At 42.9% G+C, this 25,673-nt stretch overlaps 1 protein-coding gene and 1 non-coding gene across 2 annotated transcripts in view; both read left to right on the forward strand.

The window, feature by feature from the left end:
- Nucleotides 1-25,673, forward strand: part of TBC1D9 (TBC1 domain family member 9) — a 115,015-nt gene that overhangs the window by 64,698 nt on the left and 24,644 nt on the right. Inside the window, exons 4-13 of the mRNA XM_025921459.2 lie at nt 4,995-5,223; nt 5,655-5,916; nt 7,943-8,150; nt 11,981-12,187; nt 13,045-13,215; nt 13,801-13,951; nt 16,812-17,026; nt 19,397-19,514; nt 21,276-21,561; nt 21,879-22,008. Of these exons, the coding sequence (XP_025777244.1) occupies nt 4,995-5,223; nt 5,655-5,916; nt 7,943-8,150; nt 11,981-12,187; nt 13,045-13,215; nt 13,801-13,951; nt 16,812-17,026; nt 19,397-19,514; nt 21,276-21,561; nt 21,879-22,008 (1,977 nt within the window). The remainder of the gene's footprint in view (nt 1-4,994; nt 5,224-5,654; nt 5,917-7,942; nt 8,151-11,980; nt 12,188-13,044; nt 13,216-13,800; nt 13,952-16,811; nt 17,027-19,396; nt 19,515-21,275; nt 21,562-21,878; nt 22,009-25,673) is intronic.
- LOC112859143 (U6 spliceosomal RNA) lies at nt 17,784-17,889 on the forward strand. The gene has a single exon (XR_003223460.2). It is a non-coding gene; the product is annotated as a U6 spliceosomal RNA (small nuclear RNA).

Below are 25,673 nucleotides of genomic sequence, written 5' to 3' on the forward strand. Positions count from 1 at the left end.
CCTTCTGCAGTCTTGCTATCCTGTTCTCCCCAACCCCTTGCAATTAACCAACCTCATTGTTATCGGGCCTATGCTTCCTGTGTTTCTTTTTGTGAAAAGAGGCTGGTATATGTTTTGTTTTGTTTTTTAATTTCTCTTTAATTCTTACACATAAGCCTTCATGTATATATGCTCCTTTGCATTTGCTCTTTTCAGTCAGTAACTCTTGGGTAACACCTCATATCAGTTCATAGAGAGTATGCACATGTTGTGTGTGATTATTTGTTATTTAAAAAACATTTTGATAGTTTGGTTTTTATGTTGAAATATTATTAATTTTTAGATTTACAGAAGAACTGTAAAGATAGGACAGAGAATTCCCATAGACCCTACTACTCAGCTTCCATTAATATTAATATCTTCTATAACCATAGTATATTTATCAAAACTAAGAAATGAACATTAATGCAATATTGCTAACTAAAGGCTTAATTTGGATTTTACCAGTTTTGCCATTTCATGTCCTTTTTTATTCCATGATCCAATCCAGGTTCCCATGTTGCATTTAGTGCCTAATTCTTTTTTTTTTTTTTTCCACGTTTATTTATTTTTGGGACAGAGAGAGACAGAGCATGAACGGGGGAGGGGCAGAGAGAGAGGGAGACACAGAATCGGAAACAGGCTCCAGGCTCTGAGCCATCAGCCCAGAGCCTGACGCGGGGCTCGAACTCACGGACCGCGAGATCGTGACCTGGCTGAAGTCGGACGCTTAACCGACTGCGCCACCCAGGCGCCCCCATGTGCCTAATTCTTTTTAATGGGTGCATATTATGTGTGTATGTACCGTAGAGAACTCAGCACTCTCTTATGCTTGAACATTTAAGTGGTTTACGATATTTTATAATTATACTTATCTGTCTACATATACACATATACACACAAATATACAGTATATGCATGAATTATACTTCATGCATATAGTAATAAACATGTATGTATATATGCATGTGTATTTTTGTATTGTAGGGATGTATCTTTAAGATAAACTGGTAGAATAGAAAATGCATGTAGAAAATGCTGAATATTACCAAATGCCCCCTCCCCCCGCTACAGAAATTGTAACCTTTTACATTCCCATTGGCTTGTAGGGGAATGCCTGTTTCCCCACAGGATAATCCACCCACAGGTAGATTATCAAGCTTTTGAGTTTTTGTCAATCTGATGGGAGAAAAATATTTTAGTGTTGTTTTAATTTGTATTTACCTCACTTATAAGTGAAGTTGAACATCTCAGGTATTTAATGGCCATTTTTATATAGCTATAGATTGTCTGCTGTTGTCTTTTGCCTATTTTTCTATGGGACTTTGGTCTTATTTTTCTTTAATTTTTAAAAGTTCTTTTATATAAAAGCCATTAGCCTTTTGTGGGTGATATTTTCTCTGAATTTGTCATTTGTCTTTTGACTTTGCTCATGATAGTTTTTGCCATGGGATGCTTAAATGTTTTATTTAGTCAAGATTAGAAATTCTTTCCAGGGCACCTGGGTGGCGCAGTGGGTTAAGCGTCCGACTTCAGCCAGGTCACGATCTCGCGGTCCGTGAGTTCGAGCCCCGCGTCGGGCTCTGGGCTGGTGGCTCAGAGCCTGGAGCCTGTTTCCGATTCTGTGTCTCCCTCTCTCTCTGCCCCTCCCCCGTTCATGCTCTGTCTCTCTCTGTCCCAAAAATAAATAAACGTTGAAAAAAAAAAAAAATTCTTTCCAGATTTTTAGTCATAGTTAGAAAGCCTTTCTTTATACCCAGATTAAGGAAGAATTCTAGGAAGTGATCTGATAGTTTGCTTCTCATTAAAATTCCACAGGATGGTCAATTTCTGTTTGATTTCTTCTCCTTCACTAAACTTTTACATGAGCAAGTAGTAATTTCATAATCTGAAAAAGAAGTGGAATTTCATTGCTGTTTAGGGTCTAATGTTGTGGAAGGAGAGAACTGAATTTTACCTGGACCACATAAAATTAGAGAGGGCTAAGTAGCACAAAAACACATACAACTCATCACCCTCTCCCTTTCTCCCTCCCTTTGCCCCTCAAGATGGATATTTATCACTGCTTCAAGACGGCTGATTTCAGTTCATTTCTACTCTGTTGTAATTAAAGAGACTAGACACGTAATGAAGAGGGTAAAAATGAGAGCAAGGAGGACATTGGAAAGGTTCAGTTTGAAGCTGGGAGGAGGTGAGAGCTTCCAAACAAAAAAGGGGTTCCTGAGTAATGGAGAGTTGTGTTACTGATAAAACCCATCTGATTTTATAACTTCTTCATTTCATTTCTGAGTCATGTACTGACCTTCTGGGAAGTAATGTAAATGGATAGAGTGTGAGTTTCCTCATTTGACTGCATCATAGGGGGCAGCGACTGGTGCCAGAAAGGGCTTGAGGCCTCTTTCCCATCCAGGAGCCACTACTGAGGTTCTCCATTACAATTTCCTAGTCCTCCCTCAGATGGCATGTCTTTGGATGATAGATACAAATAAAGAGCTATAGGAGGAAACTGAAACTTAGAAGTGACAATAGCCAGGAGGAAAACAAAAACAAACGTGAAAAAACAAAAAATAAAACAAGAACCAATTATGTCAAATAGCTGTTCTTCTCACTGTTTGTATTACACCCAAAATGTCACATTTAATTCCCCTGAAACCAATTATGAAGAAGGAATTGCTATTAATGCAATTATGTGTGAAAGAATGTCATTCATGTGCAAATGAATGGTTTAAGCATTCCCAGTTGTCCAGTAATGAAGGGAACCAACAAATTTATTTGTTTTGAGATTTAATTAACTTTTATAAATTATAAATATAATAATTAACTACAGAGGCAGCCATAATCCAAACCCATAGAGTGTATTTCTTTCTAGATTTCTGGAGTGCATTTTATCATAATAGTAGTCTTACCGTACTATACAGTTTTGTATCATGTCTTTGTTTCCTTGACTGGTATTGTTATATAATTTTTAGTTGTTGTTTTAGTAATGGCATATCATCCCACTATTGACCTTACAATTCCTCTCTTTCTAGAAGTCTCCCTAGCTTCTAGGCCAAGGGGAACAGACACAAACAGTAATATAATGCAGTGAACACTTGTGTTCATATAAGATTTCTTATAGTTTTTCTTTCCTTTGGGATAGATTACAAAATGTTGGTTACTGAGTTAGTATACACATTTTTAATGGACCTTACTAGAGATTATCAGTGTATTGGAATCCCTGTGTAATTTGCTTACTTTTCAACAATCTGGTTGTTTAAATGGTTTTGCAAAGTTAATAGGTCTTGTTTTAATTTTCTGTCTTTGATTATGAGGTTGGACTTTTTTTTATGTTTGCTAAGTTAATTTTCCTTTTTGTGAATTCTCTGTCAGTGTCCTTTGCATATTTAAATTTATATTGGACCTTCCAAGTATTTGGATTATATGTGGAGCTGTTGCCTGGAATCAGGGCAACCAATTGTATGTTATGTAGAACCTGTAGAACATAAAAGAAGGAGAGGGGCGCCTGGGTGGCTCAGTCGGTTGAGCATCCGACTTTGGCTCAGGTCATGATCTCACAGCTCGTGAGTTCAAGCCCTGCATCAGGCTCTGTGCTGACAGCTCAGAGCCTGGAGCCTGCTTCGGATTCTGTATCTCCCTCTGTCTCTGCCCCTAACCCACTCGCATTCTGTCTCTGTCTTTCTCAAAAATAAATAAACGTTAAAAAAATTTTTTTTAATAAATTAAAAAAATAAAGGAAGGAGATATTCCATCCCTTTGTTCCATCATCCAGTCCACCTGGCTAAAAAATTATAGCAAACTAAGGAGAGGTTCTTCATTCTGGATCCTCTCTTTTCTTAAAGGTGGGGAAGTTGGGAGTTGAACCTTAATAGGGACTATTACCTTTACTCTTGAAATTACTTGGCAAGGCCTGGTCTGTTGACATTAGTGTATTAGGCCCTGGAGTGTTCCAGAGTATTGTTTCTCAATTCAGTAGCCTCATAAATTATCTCATAAATTTAGATGAGCATTCTAAAAGTGTGGTATTTAGTAGATCTTGGATAATGTAGTTTGAATATTTTTCCACTCAAAAAAAGGGTATCATTTGGTTTGTTATACATCACTTCCTTCTAATAGTCTCCTTATTCTGACTTTAGGTCCAAGCCCTGCTAAGTGGTCCAGGAAAGAGCAAGTATTAGCCCACTTGAGGGTCTCCAAGCTTACTCTCAGTCTATTGGCCATCAGGATTGCCTAGGAACCTGACTGCTACTAGTTATTAGTGGGTTCCCATTCAGTCACTTTTATTTATTTATTCGTTTATTTCTTCTTATATAAAAATTTTCGATCCCCCTCTAAAGGCACTGATAACTTGAAATGTCACACAGGCTGTAGGTGTATTTGCCAATTGGGAAAGGTTTTTCCATCCTTCTTCTGAACTGGCTACTTCTTCCCACCCAGAGGTTCAGTGCCCTCATGCCACCTCATGGTTGTCTCAAGTTCCCTAATAGAGCACGCTACCAAAGCCCGCTCACCCCCAAAATAGTTTTAGTTCAAAATGGATCTTCCCTGGTCTCCATCAAAGCCAACCATCTCTATTCTTTCCATGTAGAAGTAGCTTTGAGAAAAGTAGAGCTTGACCTTTGGGATGGCTCTATCATGGTGAGCTAGGAAAAGCAGTAGAACTTGCAAAATCTTTACATCTTCACATTTGGAAAATAAAACTATGGGCTTCATCCTAAGTGAACTTAATAACATGATTAGCACCAACAAACAGATACGCAGATCTATATTGTCATTTCAAAATCTTTTAGTACACAGATGCTCCTTGGTAACTGGCTTAGAATTTGGGGGTTGCCTTCGAAAATAATTGATCAATTTTAAAGAAAATTGTAGCATTAGAAATTGTTCTCTTCTTTCCTCTCCAATATCTATAGCATACAGAAAAAAGCAGCCCCAGTCGTATTAATACTGGCTGCATGCTTTGTTTTATCCTCGCTTAGGGCATCATTGCAGAGTATAACAAGATCAACGATGTGAAGGAAGATGATGACACGGAGAAGTTTAAAGAAGCCATCGTGAAATTCCACAGGCTGTTTGGGATGCCCGAGGAAGAGAAGCTCGTCAACTATTATTCTTGTAGCTACTGGAAGGGGAAGGTCCCCCGTCAGGGTTGGATGTACCTCAGTATTAACCACCTTTGCTTTTACTCTTTCCTTATGGGAAGGGAAGGTGAGTTGTCTAGAGTTTCAGGGGGAAGCTTGGGAGAGTCTGCTGAGGTTCACCCTGAACTCATAAACCACATCAAAGTGCCAAAAATAGGTCTATAGTTATGACTGGGTCAACACTGTGTTTTAACTATTTAACAAGTGAAGTCAATTATTTTTGTCTAATACTTGTAAACAAAAATGGTTATTAAGTAATAAAGATTCACCAAAGTTATAGTTAATGTAGTTGACGTGAACTTAAATCCATAATGATTATGAACTCAGAATTTATGTGGTTTGAGTTTGTCTCTTAAGCAAACAAAATAGTATTAAATACGGGCATGCAAGCTCAAAGAAAAGGAGTGCACCGAGATTGGGGGTTGGGTTGTGAGGCTGAAGGATCCTCAGGGGCTTTGAAGGAGCCAGGTGTTGACCAGCCTTGTTCCCTGTGCTCAGCCAAGCTGGTAATCCGGTGGGTGGACATCACACAGCTTGAGAAGAATGCCACGCTGCTTCTCCCTGATGTGATCAAAGTGAGCACGAGGTCCAGCGAACATTTCTTCTCTGTATTTCTCAACATCAATGAGACTTTCAAGTTAATGGAGCAGCTCGCCAACATAGCCATGAGGCAACTTTTAGACAACGAGGGATTTGAACAAGATAGATCCCTGCCCAAACTGAAAAAGAAGTCTCCTAAGAAAGTGTCGGCTCTAAAACGGTAGGTGACAGAGACAGAGTCTTACACGCTTTAGAAAAAAGAAACCCTTACATTCTTTTATGAAATTTAACCTTTTCTTAACCACTTCAAGGGTTTTCAAGACTTTTCTGGGTATCGATACAGAACTGAAAGAGACTGTCTGAAGCAGTCACAGTTCAGTGAGTGAGGCAGACAGCCAGCTTTGGCACAAAGTGACGGGAACTCTTCCGGTCCTGTGGGCGGTGCGCCATGGGCACACGCACCAGGAGATGGGGCAGGGTGGTGGAAAAGGCCCTCAATGGAGGCTGCTTGGAGTGGACTCTCAGGAGGTAGTAGAAGTTGCCTATGTAGATTTAGTAGGATGGATATTTCAGGCAGAGGGAATAACCTGATGCAGGAATCACAAGGGAAGAGCATAGAGGGAAGTGAGTCCATTAATATCTGGAAAGTGGCAGGTCATGGGATGAGGAGAGGCTGCAGAGAAGCCTGGAAGTCTGGATGGGGGAGTGGGGCTAGAGAGAAGGCAAGGAAAAAGTCGGTGCTCTCAAGTGTGAGTGTATGCATGGAATTGTCCTGGACCGAGATGGGGAATGAGAGAGGGAGAGCATGTCTAAGGGATGGGAGAGCTCGGTTTTGATCATGTTGAGTTGCCTGCAGAGCATCACAATGGAGATTGGTCCAGTAACACATATGGAATTGGAAATCGCTGGCATATAGCTGGCAATTGGGACCTGACAAGAGATCACTGCAATTAAGATGCCTGGTGATTTGAAACGTGTTTCGGGGCGCCTGGGTGGCGCAGTCGGTTAAGCGTCCGACTTCAGCCAGGTCACGATCTCGCGGTCCGTGAGTTCGAGCCCCGCGTCAGGCTCTGGGCTGATGGCTCGGAGCCTGGAGCCTGTTTCCGATTCTGTGTCTCCCTCTCTCTCTGCCCCTCCCCCGTTCATGCTCTGTCTCTCTCTGTCCCAAAAAAAATAAATAAACGTTGAAGAAAAATTAAAAAAAAAAAAAAAAAAAAAAACGTGTTTCAGTGGAGTGGTTGTGGGTGAATGGTGTTACTGTGGTGGATTGAATAGCAGATGGAAGGCAAGGAGCGGGAATTAGGCAAGTATAGACTTGCTTTTTCAAGAAATGCAATGGGAAAGGAGGGGGTTGCTCTGATAGAACGTAAAAGATTTGAATATAGGATAGCCTGGGATGAGTTTGTGGTGAGGGTAGCTGCAGGGAAGGAGGGAACACAGAGCTACAGCTGTAAGAAAACCAGTTATTTTAATAGTGACATCTGAAAGGGCCTTGAAAAAGATGCTTGTGTGTGCAGATGCCTCTCCCTCTGAAATGGAAAGGAAGTAAGAATAGGTGAGGATGGAGGTAATTTGCAAGTAGGAGGGAGGAGGCTATGGGAGGAGGGGAGCTCCTCTTTGCTGTGTGAAGCCAGAAACTCCACCACCCAGAGGTTGAGGCGGCATAGAAGTTTGACAGGAGAGGTTTGAACCACCGACCGACATGATGAGCAGGAAAAAGGAAAAAGTTTGTAGTCACAGAGGACCGAGCTGAGGTTAGAAACTCTGGTTGTCGGAGAGATGGGTTGTTCCTGTGTCTCAGGCAATTTTGTTGTCTTTTTAGGACAGACAGTGATAGCCAGCAGATTCATGAGGCTGGTTTGCATTCTCATTAGGTCTTTCTTAAAAGGTAAAGCCCAGAAAGTGGCTCTGGATAAATACAAATGGAATAATCTTGTTAGAAATTATTGTATTCCTTTAGAAAAAGAATGGATTTCCTATCCAGGCCTAGTTTTCCTAAGATTCTTGAACATTTATAGATATTGATTGTAAAACGACTACACAAGGGACCTAAATATATCAAAGTAGTTATATTACACTTTTGAGTCATAGGTTGGAGTTAGCTCCAGTAGAAAGCCAAGAAGGTAGGGATACGTCTGGCGAGATCGAGGGGCGGAGAGATGGGCTGGGGAACGTCCACTGGCACGTCCTTGAGAAGGAACGGAAACCTTGCTCTTGCGTGAGGTGACACTGTTCCTGCCTTCCAGCGATCTTGATGCCAGGGCAAAGAGTGAGAGATACCGTGCACTTTTCCGACTGCCGAAAGATGAAAAATTAGACGGCCACACAGACTGCACCCTCTGGACTCCATTCAACAAAATGCACATTTTGGGGCAGATGTTTGTGTCCACAAATTACATCTGCTTTACCAGCAAGGAGGAGAACCTGTGTAGCCTCATCATCCCACTCCGTGAGGTAGGTGTCAGTGGGAAATGGAGCTCTTAGGAGCTGCATTAGGAGGAGCTTCCGTGTGAACCAGGAATGTTGTTTTTACCAGCATTTCGTTGGCTTTTAACCATAGGTGAATGCTCATAAGTCTTTGCTGGCACCTGCCACACCCTTTTGTGTGTTGTCATTGCTCTCAGTGACCTGTAAGAGCTTTTCTTCCTAGAAAAAGCAGCCTAGAGTTTTAAGATGGAGATTGTACTATTATTATTCAGGTGTGATGAGGCCAGACCCATCAGATGGCTTGTTGGACTCACAGTCCCTCTAGGAGAGGCCATGGGGGCACACTGGGAAGCACACACTTGGTCCGCAGGCAGAGGGAGCCGTGAAAATGTGGGCAAGAGCCTTTCCTGTAGGGTGCCTGGGTGGCTCTATCGGTGAAGTGTCCAACTTTGGCTTCAGGTCATGATCTCAAGATTCATGAATTAGAGCCCTGCATTGGGGTCTGCACTGACAGTGTGGAGCCTGCTTGGGATTCTCTCTTTCCCTCTCTCTCTGCCTTGCCTCCACTTTCACTTTCTCTCTGCCCCTCCCCTGCTCTCACTCTTTCTCTCTCTCTTTCTCTCTCTGTCAAAATAAATAAACTTTAAAAAAAAAAAGCCTTTGCTGTTATTTCTGTGGGAAGAGACAGGCAAGGCAGAGTAAACAGGTTTACTAGTCTAGTCGGAATAATCTCAGCAGGCTGTGGGGCATAGGGGTTGTCCCTAGTTATCTGGTGTCTGCCTCCCCCCTCCCCCCCAGTGATGAGGACAGGGATAGTGACCTTGAGTGTGAGAGCTGAATTAAATAAAGGAGGTGGGTGGGAAGTGTGGGCTCTGGATGGTTGGTTTGCACAGGAATGACCTGCTTACAGGTGAGTCTTTTATTATCCCTTGGAGCTTGCTAACTCTGGGAAGATGGTCCTCCCAGGGCTAGCAAGGCCCAGGATGTCAAAGCATCAGATATAGGAACGAAATGTAGTTACTACAACCTGCTCACAGCCTGAGAGCAGCTTGGTCACAAGGAAACAGTCTAGATTGTCTAGATTGTGAATCAGAAAGCCAAGTGTTCACTTCTGATCTGTCAATTGCCCGTGGTAGAATCTCCGCAGTTGCTGGCCACAGAGGCAGATTCCTGAACCCGCCCTACATCCGAATCACTGCAGGTTTAGGAATCTGTATTTTAATAAAGTCCCAGGCTGGTCCTCATGCACAGTGAAGGCATTGTGCATTCTTACTCTCTACACATTCTTACTGTATCTGGGGAGGAGGTGGGTCCTGTCATGTCTTCACGGAGGTAGATTGTTCTGGTACTTGTATGGAAATCTTGCCAGGAGGTTTGGAGTTAAGAAAGAACTCCAGGGGCGCCTGGGTGGCGCAGTCGGTTAAGCGTCCGACTTCAGCCAGGTCACGATCTCGCGGTCCGGGAGTTCGAGCCCCGCGTCGGGCTCTGGGCTGATGGCTCAGAGCCTGGAGCCTGTTTCCGATTCTGTGTCTCCCTCTCTCTCTCTGCCCGTCCCCCGTTCATGCTCTGTCTCTCTCTGTCCCAAAAATAAATAATCGTTGAAAAAAAAAAAATAAAAAAAAGAAAAAAAAGAAAAAAAAAAAAAAAAAAAAAAAAAAAGAAAGAACTCCATGTTAGGCTGTTGGAGGCTGGAAGTCTTACAGTCTTAAAGTTGTCCTGGTAACAACTTCAACACGCCCTGTTGCTTTTCTAGAATTTAAGGTGGTTAGAAGCTTTGATTATATAATTAAGATTCACCCTTTGAGATTCCCTAGAGTAAAGGATTCAAGTTTCCCTCTGCCTTCTTTGCTTAAAAAAAAAAAAAAAAATTATGTAAGCAGATTTATATTCTGGGTTTTTTTTTTTTTTTTCTTCTTCTTTTAAGAATAATTCACGGGATGCCTGGGTGGCTCAGTCAGTTAAGTGTTTGACTTCGGCTCAAGTCATGGTCTCCCGGTCTGTGAGTTCGAGCCCCACATCGGGCTCTGTGCTGACAGCTCAGAACCTTGAGCCTGCTTCGGATTCTGTGTCTCCCTCTCTCTCTGCCCCCCCCCCCCCCCCCGTTCATGCTCTGTCTCTCTCTGTCCCAAAAATAAACATTGAAAAAAAAATTTTTTTTTAAAAAAAATAAATAAAATATATAAGTATATATCCAACTACATGTATTTATGAAATCTGAGAGTAGAAGTCAGGTTCTGCAGTTTTCCCTCTCTGGAGTGGTACCCATTTTGCACTTGGGGTGGTGCAGCTTTTCAGGCAACTGCAGCAGGTTTCTTAGCCTTGACAGGGGGAAAGATTTTAAAGTTCTGCTTTGGGGAGAATGTATTTAACGTGAAAATGTTGATAAAGAAGTTACAGTTGAACCTGTCTAGACTGCTCACAGGTGGAAGTGAAGAGGGGAAGCGAAACAACTTTATTATAGTCAGAGCTGCTGTAAATAAACCATTTATCTAGGGCTCGCTTTGAGATCTTTTTCCCTAATGTGCTAAAGAAAAATAGTTTTTTAAAAAAATTAATGTTTATTTTTGAGAGAGAGAGCCCGAGTGGGGGTGGGACAGAGAGAGAGGGGGAGACACAGAATCCGAAGCAGGCTCCAGTCTCTGAGCTGTCTGCACAGAGCCTGATGCAGGGCTCAAACCCTCGAGCCATGAGATCATGACGTGAGCCGAAGTCGGATACTTAACTGACTGAGCCACCCAGGTGCCCCAGAGAAAAATTTTTAATGTTTACTTTTGAGGGAGAGAGAGCATGCTGCATGTGAGCAAGGAAGGGGCAGAGTGGAGGAGGACAAAGGATCCGAAGCAGGCTCTGTGCGGACAGCGGAGAGCCTGACGCAGGGCTCAAACTCACAAACTGTGAGATCATGACCTGAGCCAAAGTCGGACGCTTAACTGACTGAGCCGCCCAGGTGCCTCTAAAGAAAAATATTTTAATGCATTTATCTTACTTTCCAGGTGAGGGAAATCCTATTATAAAGCACCAAATGCGTGTCTTCAGTTCAAAGCTAAAACAGATGTCCTTCTTTCCTACTTGTCTCCTGATGTGGTAGATTCATTTCACCACACACATGTGCGCACACAGAGTCAGGCCAGTGCGGGCAGATAGGGTTGCAGTTAAGCTGTTTACATCGTGTCTGTTCAGAATGGAGCCTTTAAAAGCTTCAAGTGGAAAGAGGGGAGGGATGCAAAGCTCTGGAATTCCAATGAGATGTTTGAAAGGTTGGCAGCGTTTTGAAAGCCATCCCAACATTAATCTTGGCAAAAAAGCACAAGTATCACAGGTTGTTTCTGTCTCTTATGGATGATGCAGCAGCTAGAAGTCGGCTCCTTTATGGCTTTGTGAAATTTTAATGAAAACCAAGGAGTTTCTTTGCAACAAGTCTTCTAAAGCTTGGCCCTATCGACGCCGTGGGCCAGGCTCTGTTGGGGGCCAGCTGCCCTGTGCACTGCAGGGTGTTTAGCGGCATCCCTGACTTCTACCTGTTAGAAGCCACTGGTACCCTCCACTGTGGCAACCGGAAATGCCTCTAGATGTTGCCAAATGTCTCCCAGATAACAAAACCACTCCCAGTGTAGAACTGCTGATTTGGAAAGACCAGCAAGACAATTCCAGCTTCTGATAAGAGCTCCAGTTTGATTTGTTATGAGCTATTTTATTTTACTGGGACAGAGTCAAAGACTCTCATTCTGCCTCAGTAAAATACAGGTGGTTCCTCCAGAATATGAAGTGTTGTGTTCCTTTTTCGTGCTGCTCGGAGGCTACTGCTGGGTGATCCCTGGAAAGTAATGCTTTGTTTCGTGTTTCATGTTTCTTTTCAGGTGACAATTGTGGAAAAGGCAGACAGCTCCAGCGTACTCCCCAGCCCTTTATCCATCAGCACCAGGAACAGGATGACCTTCCTATTTGCCAATTTGAAAGATAGAGACTTTCTAGTGCAGAGGATCTCTGATTTCCTGCAACAGACGACCTCCAAAATCTACTCGGACAAAGAGTTTGCAGGCAGCTACAACAGTTCAGATGACGAGGTCTGTGGGAGACGCCTGAGGGTATTTGCCTTGGTCCTACTCTGCCCCAGAATGTTCCCTCCCTCATCTGTTCTGTTTGATCTGCAAGCTCTGAAGCTGTGCTAAGATAAGGCTCCTCCCCTGATGTCCAGGGCAGTATCTGAGCAATAACTCATTTGAATCCCATGGAGTCTGTATTTGGGATCCCAGAGCTGGACAGAGCCTTGTAGATCATCTGGTCTAACCTGCCTATTTTATAGTTGAAGAACTCATTGAGTGATGTGTCTTGTTTACACAGCAAGTGGCTCTGGTCCATATAGTCACATTGTCGGGAATGCACAGAGGTCACTAAATAAAGTCTCAAATCTGAAATGCAACATCATGATGATGATTTTATTATGATAAAAAATACCTATTGTGTCCCTTTTGAATTAGGCCCTGGACCAACATCCAGGGAAATTGGCAGCTGAAACATAATTGTAAAGATGGTGACCTCACAAGGAACATCCCTGCCCCTGTCTACCCGGTCTGAGCTCATGTGGGCACGAGGAGGCAGTCCCTCTGTCAATAAGCAGTTGATTCAGCCCCGTCATGCTTTGCCTGCATGCTAATCGGAGGCTAACGGTCAACCAGTTTGTTGCAAAAATGCATCTGAAATTAGATGAAACGTGTTTTCAGCACTGAAGCTCTGTGTTCTGTGACCCACAAACCTGCTAATCCTCGCCAAAATGCTGCCTTGCTGCCTTCCTCCTGCATCTTCACACAGCAAGAACCATTTTGGGAACCATGATGTAGCTGTTGGTGTCTGTACAGAGGACACTGAAGAAGTAGCTTCTACGTCTGTCCCTTTCATTGTCTGTCCCTCTCTGTATCGGCAGGTGTATTCTCGGCCCAGCAGCCTTGTCTCCTCCAGCCCTCAGAGAAGCACGAGCTCCGAGGCCGATGGAGAGCGCCAGTTCAACCTGAACGGCAACAGCGTTCCCACAGCCACGCAGACCCTGATGACCATGTATCGGCGGCGGTCCCCCGAGGAATTCAACCCGAAGTTGGTGGGTGCCTCCTGCCCTTGCCTGAAACTTTTCTATATTAGAGCAATAACATTTAAAAATATTTGTAATCTAAGTAAACTGATAAATATTTACGTAAAGAAACATTTTCCTAGAAGCACAGCAGATTTTTATCTAAATCTCTCATTCGATTGTAGAACAGCTTCTTCAAAGAAGGAGATGAGTTGTAGAGTTACAGGTGACATTTGTTTTTATCTCATCTTGAGTGTTTAAGTCAGCCAACAAATAAGTACGTAATCTCTCAGCCCATGTTTAAAAAACGTCAGCTCACTTTCACTCGGAGGTGTACACATAAAGCCATAAAGACAATTTGCATTCTGCTGACCTGTTTCACGTAAGTGGAATTTTGATTCTGGTCTAGAAAGCTTCGAGGCAGGACCAGAGGCTGTGGTTCAGGTGTCCAATTAGGGAAGGACTGCAGAGAATCTGAGTTCTTTGTTCTCCTGAGTTCTGTCCAGAACAGAACCACTCCATTCACCAGGGGACATGTTCTGACCTTCCATCCAACTTCTCCTGTCTGTCCCCGACATGCTTTGGCATGTAGTCATGTTTCATTATCCCTTTCAGGCCAAAGAGTTTTTGAAGGAGCAAGCTTGGAAGATTCACTTTGCCGAGTATGGGCAAGGGATCTGCATGTACCGCACAGAAAAGACCCGGGAGCTGGTGTTGAAGGGCATCCCGGAGAGCATGCGGGGGGACCTCTGGCTGCTACTGTCAGGTATGGACAGGCGTGGGGGGCGGGGCGTACTGGCCCCAGGGTGTGCAGGACCTCAGCGCGCCCCTTCTGCCTTCCCTCATGCACCTGGGCTCTTTTCAAATATGCAGTCCTCCAGTTCAGCACTAAATCCCCTTTCCTTCCCAAAGTGTTGAAGTCCCTCGATAAAAACACAGGACGCATATACACCTGCCCAGATATTGAAGCCCCCATCCCCCAAATCCGCATAACCTCTTCCATCACTTCACTAATGCTATTTAGAAGAAGAGAGATCCTGAAGGGTAAGAGTATGATTCTTTGTGATTTTTGAAGTCCTTGTTCCTTTCCCAGCTGTGTCCACTTCATTGAAAATGGGTAAGTGTGGCACACGCTCAGAGCCCTCATTAAGGTGGGGAGAGGGAGGAATGAGAAAGCCTCGTGCTTGGTTTCTGTCACCTCCTGCATTTGCTGGTTATCACATGGAGATGTGAAGGGGAGGCCAGAACGTGCACTAGAACTGAAGGCCCACCCAGGTCACACTTACACTCCAAGCTGGAGATGCCAGGAAGGACAGAAGGGGGTTGTCATGGACCTTTGGGTCCCCCTCCAGGCTCCTGCCCAAACACAGCCCTGTGGGGTCAGACCTTTGAGCCCTGCTGGAGACCAGAGGTTCTTCAGCTAGGCCCGTCATACCTTCCTCCAAGCCGAAAGCATCTAGGGGTCTGTTCTGTCATGAACATCCAGGGCGTTTTTTTGTTGTCACCAGTCTTTGTAAATCAGGTGCTTTACCTGGTTAGAGGCCTGAAATGTAATTGTTTTAAATAAGCTTATTTGAATATTTGTATATGAAACTAAGATGGTCTGACATAAGTGCCATTATCAAAACCTTTTATTTTAATAATAACATTAAAATTAGAAGAAAAGTTACCAGACTTACAGGACAGCCTTAAACAAACAAACAGGTTGTAGCTCTTTCTAAAAGTAAATACAAATGGTAATCGCCCATAATGAGATGTATTAACATCTCAGCAGTTGGGGGATAGAATCCTGAAAAATAATTGGCTCTATGTGTTTCATGTAAAACTAGTTTGTTCTGTCCTCGTTCATATGGCTTTTTCGTTGTCCTTCAGTAGACCAGCCTTAGCTCCTCATTTAGAAATCCAAATTTGAGGGGCGCCTGGGTAGCTCAGCGGTTAAGCGTCCAACTTTGGCTCAGGTCATGATCTCGCGGTTTGTGGGTCCGAGCCCCACATCGGGCTCTGTGCTGACAGCTCGGAGACTGAAGCCTGCTTCAGATTCTGTGTCTCTCCATCTCTTGGCCCCTCCCCTGCTCATGCTCTGTGTCTCTCTGTCTCTCAATAATAAATAAATGTTAAAAAAATTAAAAGAAAAAAAAAAGAAATCCAAATTTGAGTCAAATGATCTCTGATTACACAAATCCAGCCCAAGAAGAGCCTTCCTGTCCGGTTTTCTGTCTTCCTTGTGTCTGGTGAACTAGTCACCTCGACAACTTGATTCAGATCGTTGACATTGTAAATACAAAATTTCTTTTTCATCCTTGTTCAAATCAGAAGTTACTTACAGCCACATTTTGGATGAAAACAAAGCTCAAAGCACCAAGAAACAGTACACAGTGGTACACAAGCACAGTTGCAGAGACGCATCTAGAGTTAGATCCAGTGTTTTCTTTAATGGTGATGGAGGCCCGAGGGTGGAGCGGGCTCCCTGCTGCCTCTGTTGGGTAGACAGCAGCCCCTGTTTCCATCCAGCTCCCTGGAGGTGGGGTGCATGTGAAGCCAGCCCACCCATGGGGAGAGCCCAGCTTCTGGTAGGGGAACCTTGCCTGGGTGCCGCCCTGCTCCTCGTGACTCTCAGGGCCATTGTACCAGGACCTGGCTCAGTGTACCCAGTGAAGTGAAGTGCAGGCCAGAGGGTAAGATATCTTTGCAAATCTCCCTTGAGAACAAAGCAAAAGCCAGTGTTAAGTTGCTGTTAACCAGACTGCCTTATCCAGGGTAAGTGTGAGTGGGAAGCCTGTCTCCCTGGGTGACTGTCATTGACAAGGCCCAGGCCATCCCAAGGGCTCTAATTTCTAATCAGTGAAATACAGATCAGTCTGTCCTGTGTTGTAGTGTGTGTGTATGTGTGTTTAACATGTGCATATATATGTGTGTGTGTGTGTGTGTGTGTGTGTGTGTGTGTATAGAGAGAGAGAGAGAGAGGGAATTTATAATTACCTAAGTTGTATTTAAGTAGATTTTGATTTAGATATTCTCATATAAGGCTTTCTGTCTTTAAGAATCTTAAAATGCAAGGATCTCAAACCAGTGATCCTCAACTCATTTCTCCATCCTCATCCCAACCACCTGGGAAACTCCCACCCATGAGGGTGGCTCACTGCTAGGAATGCCCACCCCACCCACCCCCTGCACTTCTCCAAACCCCTCCACGTGCTGTAGCACCTCCTCCTACTCTTTAGTATGGCTGTTTGGACTCTTCAACACTTATGCTTCAGTAAGCAGCATGTGGACTCGTTTTGAGAGACAAAACTTCCCTTTTCAAGTGAAATCTTAAGGAAAACCCCAATAAAGTACCAGCAAAGCTGCTCTAGTTGAGGGAGGGCTGAGACGGGGAGGCTTCGGCTTACTCTTCCCCTAAGTGGCTCCCCAGGATTGTTCTTGGAAGTTCTGTGGAACACAGATTTTTCGCTTGCAAGCCCCTGCCTCGGGAGCTCTTTGAGCCCACGTCTGTGGGACGTCATTGTTATTTCGCAAGTGTCCTTGGAGTGGTGAGGAACGTGAAGGGGTTCAGTTGGGAAGCCATGTCTGCAGACCGAGGGCAGGGCTTCCACTTTTGGACGTTGTATCTGTTGGGTATTTCCTAGGTGCAATCAATGAGAAGGCCACACACCCTGGGTACTATGAAGATCTAGTGGAGAAGTCCATGGGCAAGTATAATCTCGCCACGGAGGAGATCGAGAGGGATTTACACCGCTCCCTTCCAGAACATCCAGCTTTCCAGAATGAGATGGGCATTGCTGCTCTACGGAGAGTCTTAACAGCTTACGCTTTTCGAAATCCTAATATAGGATATTGCCAGGTAAATGACACAGATGGCTTAGTTTTTTTTTTTTAATTGTTTATTAACCAGTAAGTAAGTGAGAAGAAGAAAGAAGAATGGTTAACTTCTAGAACCATCCCTGCACCTAAGTTTCTTGACCTCAGCGCTATAGACATTGTGGACTGGATAATTCTTTGTTTGTGCTTTGTAGGATGATTAATAACATTCCCATTTAATAACACATTTAATCACATCCACCCACTAAATGCTAGTAGAACCCCCTAGTTGGGACAACCAAAATATCTTTAGGCATTGCTGAATACCCCCTGGGGAGCAAAATCTCCCTGAGTTGAGGCCACTCCACTGAGCAGAGGAGCCAGGAGATAAGGATGCCCTTTCTGGATCCAACACCATATAGCTGGGTGATCTTGGAAAGTCGCTTCTGATTACTCTCTGAGCCACCCCTCATCCCTCCCTGAGGTAAAAGAGAGCATGCCTGAGCACCAGGCCTGTGATTCTGGATTCTCGGTTCCACAGTGCTCCTACTTTGCATCCTAGGTAATAACGTCCTTGAGAATAGAACTCTTTTATGCTATGATTATATTTTAATACACACTAAAATAAATGTCTAATCCTCTATTTAAAAAATGTTGCCCCCATACCAACTAAAATTATCTCTTGTACTAGGACATATACCACAATTTGGAAAGCTCCAAGATTATATGACTTTAGACTTACAGGCCATATATTCAGAGAGGCCTTCCCTGACCATCCAGCTAAAAGCTAAAGCAAATCTGGGCTTGCTTTGACAGCACATATACTAAAATTGGAGTGATACAGAGAAGATTTGCATGGCCTATCGCATGGATGACACACAAATTTATGAAGCATTCTGTATTTTTGTGGGAGATAGAGGCTTCCAGTTATGGAATGAATAAGCCACAGGAATAAAAGACACAGCGTAAGGAATGTAGTCAGTAATATTGTAATAGCAATGTGTCAATGTATCTGTAGGGACAGATGGCAACTACACTTGTGAACGTAACATAATGTATAAACCTGTGTCAACGGTACTCCAAAAAGATGTGAAAAGAAATCACAACCAAATACAACGTTTAATATGTTGACAAATACTTCAAACTTGCCCCAAATCCAGAAAGATGGTATAATGTATTTTTTACTAAATGACTGCTTAACACAAAAATACATAAATAGATAAATGCTAAAGTAGGCTTAATTCCTCTACACACACACACACACACACACACACACACACACACACAGTACAGGTCTTCCTGTACCGCATTACTTTACCGTTTTGATAGCACTTCATTTAAATATACTCCCAAATTGGTTAATTAATGTTTACATCTTTATTCTGTCTCTCTGACATCAACATTTAAGCCCTGTGAAACTTGTCACTGCTGTGTCCTCCCCTCCTACCCATCCCCCAATACTTAGTCCAGAGCCTGTTATAAAGCAGACCCTCAGACTTACCTTGACTAAATAAATGCCTAAGGAACCAACCGTGATGTACTAGAATCGTCAGGTTAGTTCTCAAGTGAAATTTTAATAATGATTTCACTTGGGAAAATATTAAGACTTACAAGAAAAAGCCTATTAGACCCAAATTCCTTTTTTGGTATGCGTGTTGTAGAAGTCTGATGAACGATTACTGGTTTGTAGATCAAAAGATGTACCGGACTTAGTTGGCTTCTACAATTACAGAATTCATATTTATCTTTTGATCTTCCTCTTTTTAATTAAGAGGACTATTAAAATAGTTGAGCCTTGAGTGGTTATGAGCTATGTGATAATATCTTTTAATAAAGTAGGTTCCTTTGGAGTCTAAATCACTGTTACATATCACTGCCATCCTTATCCAGATGGAAATAGTGGGTGAGGATGCCAAATTTGAAAGGTTTTATTGTTCTCAGAGGAGAGCCTCAGGCCATGTGTACTTGGTTATAGAAACCATTATGGAACATTAAAAAGGAAACATTTACCTCATGAATTAAGGATTAAAAACACTGAGTTTTCACAGGTTAACAAGCTTTGTCCAACAGCCTTTGGGCAAAGTTTTTGCATAAGGGCTTGCCTGTGTGCAGGGGCTCAGTCCTTGGTGAATATTAGTGTTCATAAAGACCCTTAACGGTTACCAGATCAAGCACTAAAGGTTTGTACATTTTTTAAGGGTTCTAAATAATATAAGCAAAACAAAACTTTGGGATAATATGTGTGTCTAGCTTGCAGAGCCTTTAAATGTTTATTATCTGGCCTTTTGCTGAAAAAGTTTGCTGGCCCTGTGAGACAAACTCAGTAATTTTCTTTAGGTCAACAAGATTTCTTATGCTAACGTGTATGATGTATTTAAAATACATTTGACAACAGCCTTTTTCATGCCTTTAGGCCATGAATATTGTCACATCAGTGCTGCTGCTTTATGCCAAAGAGGAGGAAGCTTTCTGGCTGCTAGTGGCTTTGTGTGAACGCATGCTTCCCGATTACTACAACACCAGAGTTGTTGGTATGTGTGGGATGTAGTTAACATTTTGACCCACGGCTCCCAGTGAAGATGTTTCTAGAGCCAAGATACCGGCTAGAACACCATTTCCAGTCACCATTAGCCAAAAGAATTTTAGACAACTCCAGTTTCCCAAAATGGGAGTGAGAGGGCTTGAATTAATATAAGATTGTACACAAAGGAGCCCCGCGGAGTGTAAGAGAATATGCATGTATCACTGTTACAGGAATTATTTTAGAAAACATTTGATGTGGGTGTCACTCTGTGGCATGTGTGAACTGCACCAAACATGTCAGCTGTCAATCAACCTTAAAAGATTTGGCAAAAAATGTTTTCATGAAAAGGATGCAATCTGTGGAGAACAGAAATATGCAAAAAAAAGAAAAAAGATCATATAAAAATGTATGCAAAACTCAGTTGCTGCAGTTTTTTTCAGTTTCATGGCAAAGCAAACAATGACTGTAAGCATTTAAACAAATTATTACTGTTACTCCCTATAATCCTCTCACGTGTTAGACATTCCCTTTAGCAGGACAAGCTTTTTGTTGCTAGTGTAGTAAATTGTATGCCTTATGTGCTCTTCATTTCTAAACCTTTTCACACTGATTCATTGATTTTGATTCATTGGAAAAATTCTCCAGAAACGCCAGTAAGTTGATCATGAGTATGTACAACTGGAATGCTTTTTTTTAGATTTTTTTTTTTTTTAAGTAATCTGTACACCCAGTGTTAGGATTGAACTTACAGCTCCAAGATCAACAGTCAGATGCTTTACCAATAAGCCAGCCAGGTGCCCCTAGAATGCTTTTGAGCTTAAAAAACACTCATTTAAGGGGTGCCTGGGTGGCTCAGTGGGTTAAGCTACTGAGTCTGGATTTCAGCCCAGGTCATGATCTCATGGTTTGTGGGACAGAGCCCTATGTTGGGCTCTGTGCTGACAGTGAGGAGCCTTCTTGGGATTCTCTGTTTTCCTCTCTCTCTGCCCCTCCCCACTTTGCTCCACCTCCCCCCCCCCCCCCGCCTCTCTCAAATAAACTTAAAAAGATAAAAAAAATAACCTCTCACTAAAATCAACAATTCATTTGTGGGGACTGTGCATCCAGAAAAGCAATTTGTTTTTTATTTTTTTTATTAAAAAAATTTTTTTTAAGGTTTATTCATTTTTCACAGACGGAGAGAGACAGAGTGTGAGTGAGGGAGGGGCAGAGAGAGAGGGAGACACAGAATCTGAAACAGGCTCCAGGCTCCTAGCTGTCAGCACAGAGCCTTACACGAGGCTCGAACTCGGGAATGGCAAGATCATGACCTGAGCCGAAGTCAGACGGACGCTCAACCGACTGAGCCACCCAGGTGCCCCAAAGCAACTTGTTTTTTAAATGAGTTTGCCAGGAAACGGAGCTACTTAGATATACATTTCATGCCTAACCGAACAATTATATATCATGAAAACTTTCTAAACTGACCTATCCAACAACCCTTACCATTGTGTTACTGCCCTTTTGTGGTAGGGAAGCAGGACAGGAAGATTCTGGAAAGAGAAGAAACACCCAGAACTAATCTGCTGACTGAGCTATGTTGACACCTTGGTCTAATAACTTAGTACCTGGTAACATGGTAGCAGCAGAACAGTTAGAGAAGGGAGCTGAGTTCCATCCCCGCAGCAATTGTGAGCTGGATTATTTTAGTCAAGTTATTTGATTGGGTTCTTGGGTGAGAAGGTGCAGTGGGTTCACCTGCGACCCTTTGTGCCCACCTCCGCTGCAGGCGCGCTGGTCGACCAGGGTGTCTTCGAGGAACTGGCGCGAGACTATGTCCCGCAGCTCTACGACTGCATGCAGGACCTGGGCGTGATTTCTACCATCTCCCTGTCTTGGTTCCTCACGCTCTTTCTCAGCGTGATGCCCTTTGAGAGTGCGGTTGTGGTTGTGGACTGTTTCTTCTATGAAGGAATCAAGGTGATATTCCAGTTGGCCCTGGCCGTGCTGGATGCAAATGTGGACAAACTGTTGAGCTGCAAGGACGACGGGGAGGCCATGACCGTTTTGGGAAGGTAACAGACCAAGCCTCACTTTGAAAACCCCTCCGGTTCCTTCTCTGAACTTGCCTTCTCTCTTTCCCCTTGGTTTCGTGAGTCTTACTTGGCTCAGTGCAGCATAATGCCCACTTCTGTCTGTGGCTGAGGATTCATTTTCATAGGCTGCATCTTTAGAAGTTAGGAAGACTTTATTCTGTTCTTAAGGAAATACTTAAGATGAAGTATAAATTTTAAAGTATGCTTTAAAATGAAGAGTTTGCAGAAAACAGAGAACTGTATTAGGAGAACTCCAGATTAGCCTCCGGCGACTTCTGATTCCTTTCTTTGTCCAGGTATTTAGACAGTGTGACCAATAAAGACAGCACTCTGCCTCCCATCCCTCACCTCCACTCCCTGCTCAGTGATGACGTGGAACCCTACCCTGAAGTGGACATCTTCAGACTCATCAGAACTTCCTATGAGGTGGGTCTCGTTCCCTACTTGAGTGGTACAGTGCTCTGAGAGTGCAGAGGGGGGCACTGATGTGTGGCACCCACTTCCATTGCTAACCACTATACGTGCTTCCTTTCACCTTCTGAGAACTAATTGCCAAAGCAAGCAGCTGCCTTCCAGCTGACGGCTTTGACCTTCAGAGATAGGGACTGAACGGGGCCATGACCCCTGCTGGCTCTAATGCCATAGAGCAGATGGCATGACAAGCTCTTGCCCCCTGGTTCTTTGCCATGCCCACCCTGAAGCCTGATCAAAGTAGCAGCTCAGATTCAGCTCTGGGTGTATTGAGGAGGGGCTTCGAGAGCAAGCATGCTAAAGTCAACCTGCACACATTGATGAACTCTCTATTCTCATGCCAAGACTCTCAGGTCTTCTCTAACAAGAACAAGCCAATTCTCTTCAGTTCAAGATACATGGAATAGCCTGTACCATCCTAGAGATGAACCAGAGTCCTGGTATTTCTCTCAAATAGCTTGACCTGGCTGGGGAGGATGCTTTCTGGTTCGTGAGGACCCTGGATCTGGCCCTGAATCTCAGAATAGAACTAATGAGCTTCTAGGAGTGAAGGAACCAGTGTTATATGCTTCGTAATGTTTGGTGGTTTGTGGATCCCCAGTGACTCAGTGCCCATAATACCTAATGGTTTCTTCATTTCCTGATCCTTGGCTGTGCAAACTTTTATAGAGATGATCATTAAGAAAGAGCATGAATATTCTGCTGAGCACAGTACTCACAGATATCTTGGGAATGTATGACTATGACTTTCAGCATTACAACTAGTAACAGCCTGGATTAAGGGACAAACAGCAAGGGACAAGCTGAGGTCAGAAAGCCTCTCTTGAAGAGAATAAAAAATTTGGTGTTTTAAAACATAATTGGTATAGATCCAGAAATCTTTTCAGAAACATATGCCCTTTCACTCATAAAGGGGACAAGGCTGGTAATTTGTTATTTTTAAAAAACTTCATTGACACTCAATATATGTATTGAGAACAAAACATTTTTTGTGTCTTTTAGAATCATAAAAGTAATGCACGTTTATTTTTAGAAATGTAGAAACTACGGAAAAATAAACTATATTCTATCAGCTATATTTACTATATTTCCCTCAAGTAGATTTTTATATTTGTAACATGCACTTAAAAAAATAAGTCTCTACTAAAAAGTACTTTGTAACATCCCATTTTTCACTTAAAATATACCATGAGCACTCTCTAATATATTATTGTTTAAAGTCATAATTTTAATAGATTCTTAATATTTTGTTTAACGAGGTACCAAAATTTATTTAACTGGTCACTTTCATTGTACATTTACTTTGGTTGCTTCCAAATTTTCAATATTTTATGGCAAACTTCTATGCTATTACATACATATATGAAGAGTTTGCAGAAAACAGAGACCTGTAACAGGAGAACTCCAAATTAGCCTCCGGTGACTTCTGATTCCTTTCTTTGTCCAGGTATTTAGACAGTGTGACCAATAAAGACAGCACTCTTTATTTATATATATTCACACATACGATATATCCTATATTGTGTGATAAACTTGTATGCAAATATCACATCTCTGATTATTTTCTTAGGGTCCTTTCTGAGGAATAGATCTATAGCAATAGATCAAAAAGTATGAATTATTTCCAAGCTCATAGCATACACCGTCCAATTTCCATGAAGATTGACCTGATTTATATTTCTGCTAGTAGAGATTAAGGATGAGTATTTCACCTCAGTCTCTCCAAAACTGGTTATTATCATAACGAAATAAAAAAACATCACTGCCTCAGGACTTTGGGATAATACTCTGTTGGAAATTTTGGATGATTATTTTTCTAGAAAAAGAGCCCATGTAATTAAAGGCAATAGTTATTATTATAGCTGTGAGTTGTTTTTCTAAAAGGCATCCCCTGAAACCTTTATTGTTAAGAAAATTCTGGACCAGAGTAATAAAGCTTAGTATGTGGAAACTTAGCTTTATTCTTCACAGCAGATAAGCTAACATCATGCTGAGGTCAGCACTTGACCCATTTTTAATGGGAAAGAAAAGAGAATGGAGACAAGACCAAGGGCTGGTTTCCATTTACATCCTGTCTGGCTGATCGCTAATGGTGGCCCTTTGGCTGCCAAACATCCTGTCGCAGGAGACAGCAGCAGTTTCCTTCCTCTGCCTGGACAGACAGCCCCTTTTATTTATGCCAATGCCTGTATTACCTGGTCTTTTGATGCATAATGACTGGTTTTTTGTTTTTCGTTTTTCATGTCACCGCACCGCTCATAAGTTTCCAATGGCTCCCCAGTGCCTTATAAATCAGCCTAAAGAGACCACCACAAACTCTTGCCCATCTCCCTTTTCCCCTCCTAACCATTAGATTGGTGGTTCTCAATCTTACCTGTGCGTTAAAACCACTTACAACTTTTTTCCATGTCAAGCTTTTAAAAACGTAAATTCCCAGGCTCCAACCCAGACCAGTTAAATCTGTATCTCTGTCATGAGGCCTACAAACTAAGTATTTTTTGAAAGTCGCCCAGAGGGTTCCAGTGCCCGGGGAGGGCTGAGCATCACTGCCCTAGATGCAGAATGGGGCCACTAGTCTCAGAAGCTGGTTATAACCTGGTTTGAACTCAGGCAGGACACCAGTTTTCTAAGGCATGCAACACATTTATCTCTGTGCTTCAGGATAATTAGCCAGTAAAATGGAAAGGTAGGAGGAATACTGAAAGTACCTTCAGCTTTGAGATTCCATCAAGGCCTAATCCGGGTTGCTGGAGGTTGGTTTGATATTGTTGAAATTTCTCCTGATGGGTGGAGATGATAACTTTATTCATAAATACCTCATGGAGCAATTCTTGTTCGTTATAAGTTCTCCCAAGACCCTCTCTGAAGGAACTGTGTAGACAGTTTTCTTCTGGGTGGGCCCTGGGTGGGCTGGGCCCTGGGTGGGCTCTGCAGTTTTGCAGGGTTACACAGAAGTAAAAGACAAAGCCCTAGCCTTCAGGTTTTATTCGTAGACCAAAATGTCCCTCCTCGAAAGCACAGGGGCACACGAATACAGGACCCTACGGCAGGCGCACAACCACCACAGAGCTTCTTTATGTTCAACGTGACCCAACCCGGTGGGTTTAATCTGAGAAAAGCTAGCTAATAGAAAAGGATGTGGCTAGGGGCACCTGGGTGGCTCAGTTGGTTGAGCATCCGACTTTGGCTCAGGTCATGATCTCCAGGTTTGTGAGTTCGAGCGCCACATCGGGCTCTGTGCTGTCACCCTGTCAGCACAGAACCTACTTCCCATCCTCTGTCCCCCTCTCTCTGCCCCTCCCCTGCTTGTGCTGTCTCCAAAATAAATAAATAAATATAGAAAGAGAGAGAGAGAAAGAGAGAGAGAGGGAAGGAAGGAGAAAGAAAGAAAGAAAGAAAGAAAGAAAGAAAGAAAGAAAGAAAGAAAGAAAGAAAGAAAGAAAGAAAGAGAAGGAAGGAAGGAAGGAAGGAAGGAAGGAAGGAAGGAAGGAAGGAAGGAAGGAAGAAAGAAAGAAAGAAAGAAAGAAAGAAAGAAAGAAAGAAAGAAAGAAAGAAAGAAAGGAAAGAAGGAAAGAAAAGGATGTGGCTACTAAAACACAGGGAGAAGTTTGTGTGGGACA

This window comes from Puma concolor, chromosome B1, assembly GCF_028749965.1.
Source record: "Puma concolor isolate L17-30 chromosome B1, mPumCon1.1.hap2, whole genome shotgun sequence".
Classification (NCBI taxonomy): Eukaryota; Metazoa; Chordata; class Mammalia; order Carnivora; family Felidae; genus Puma; species Puma concolor.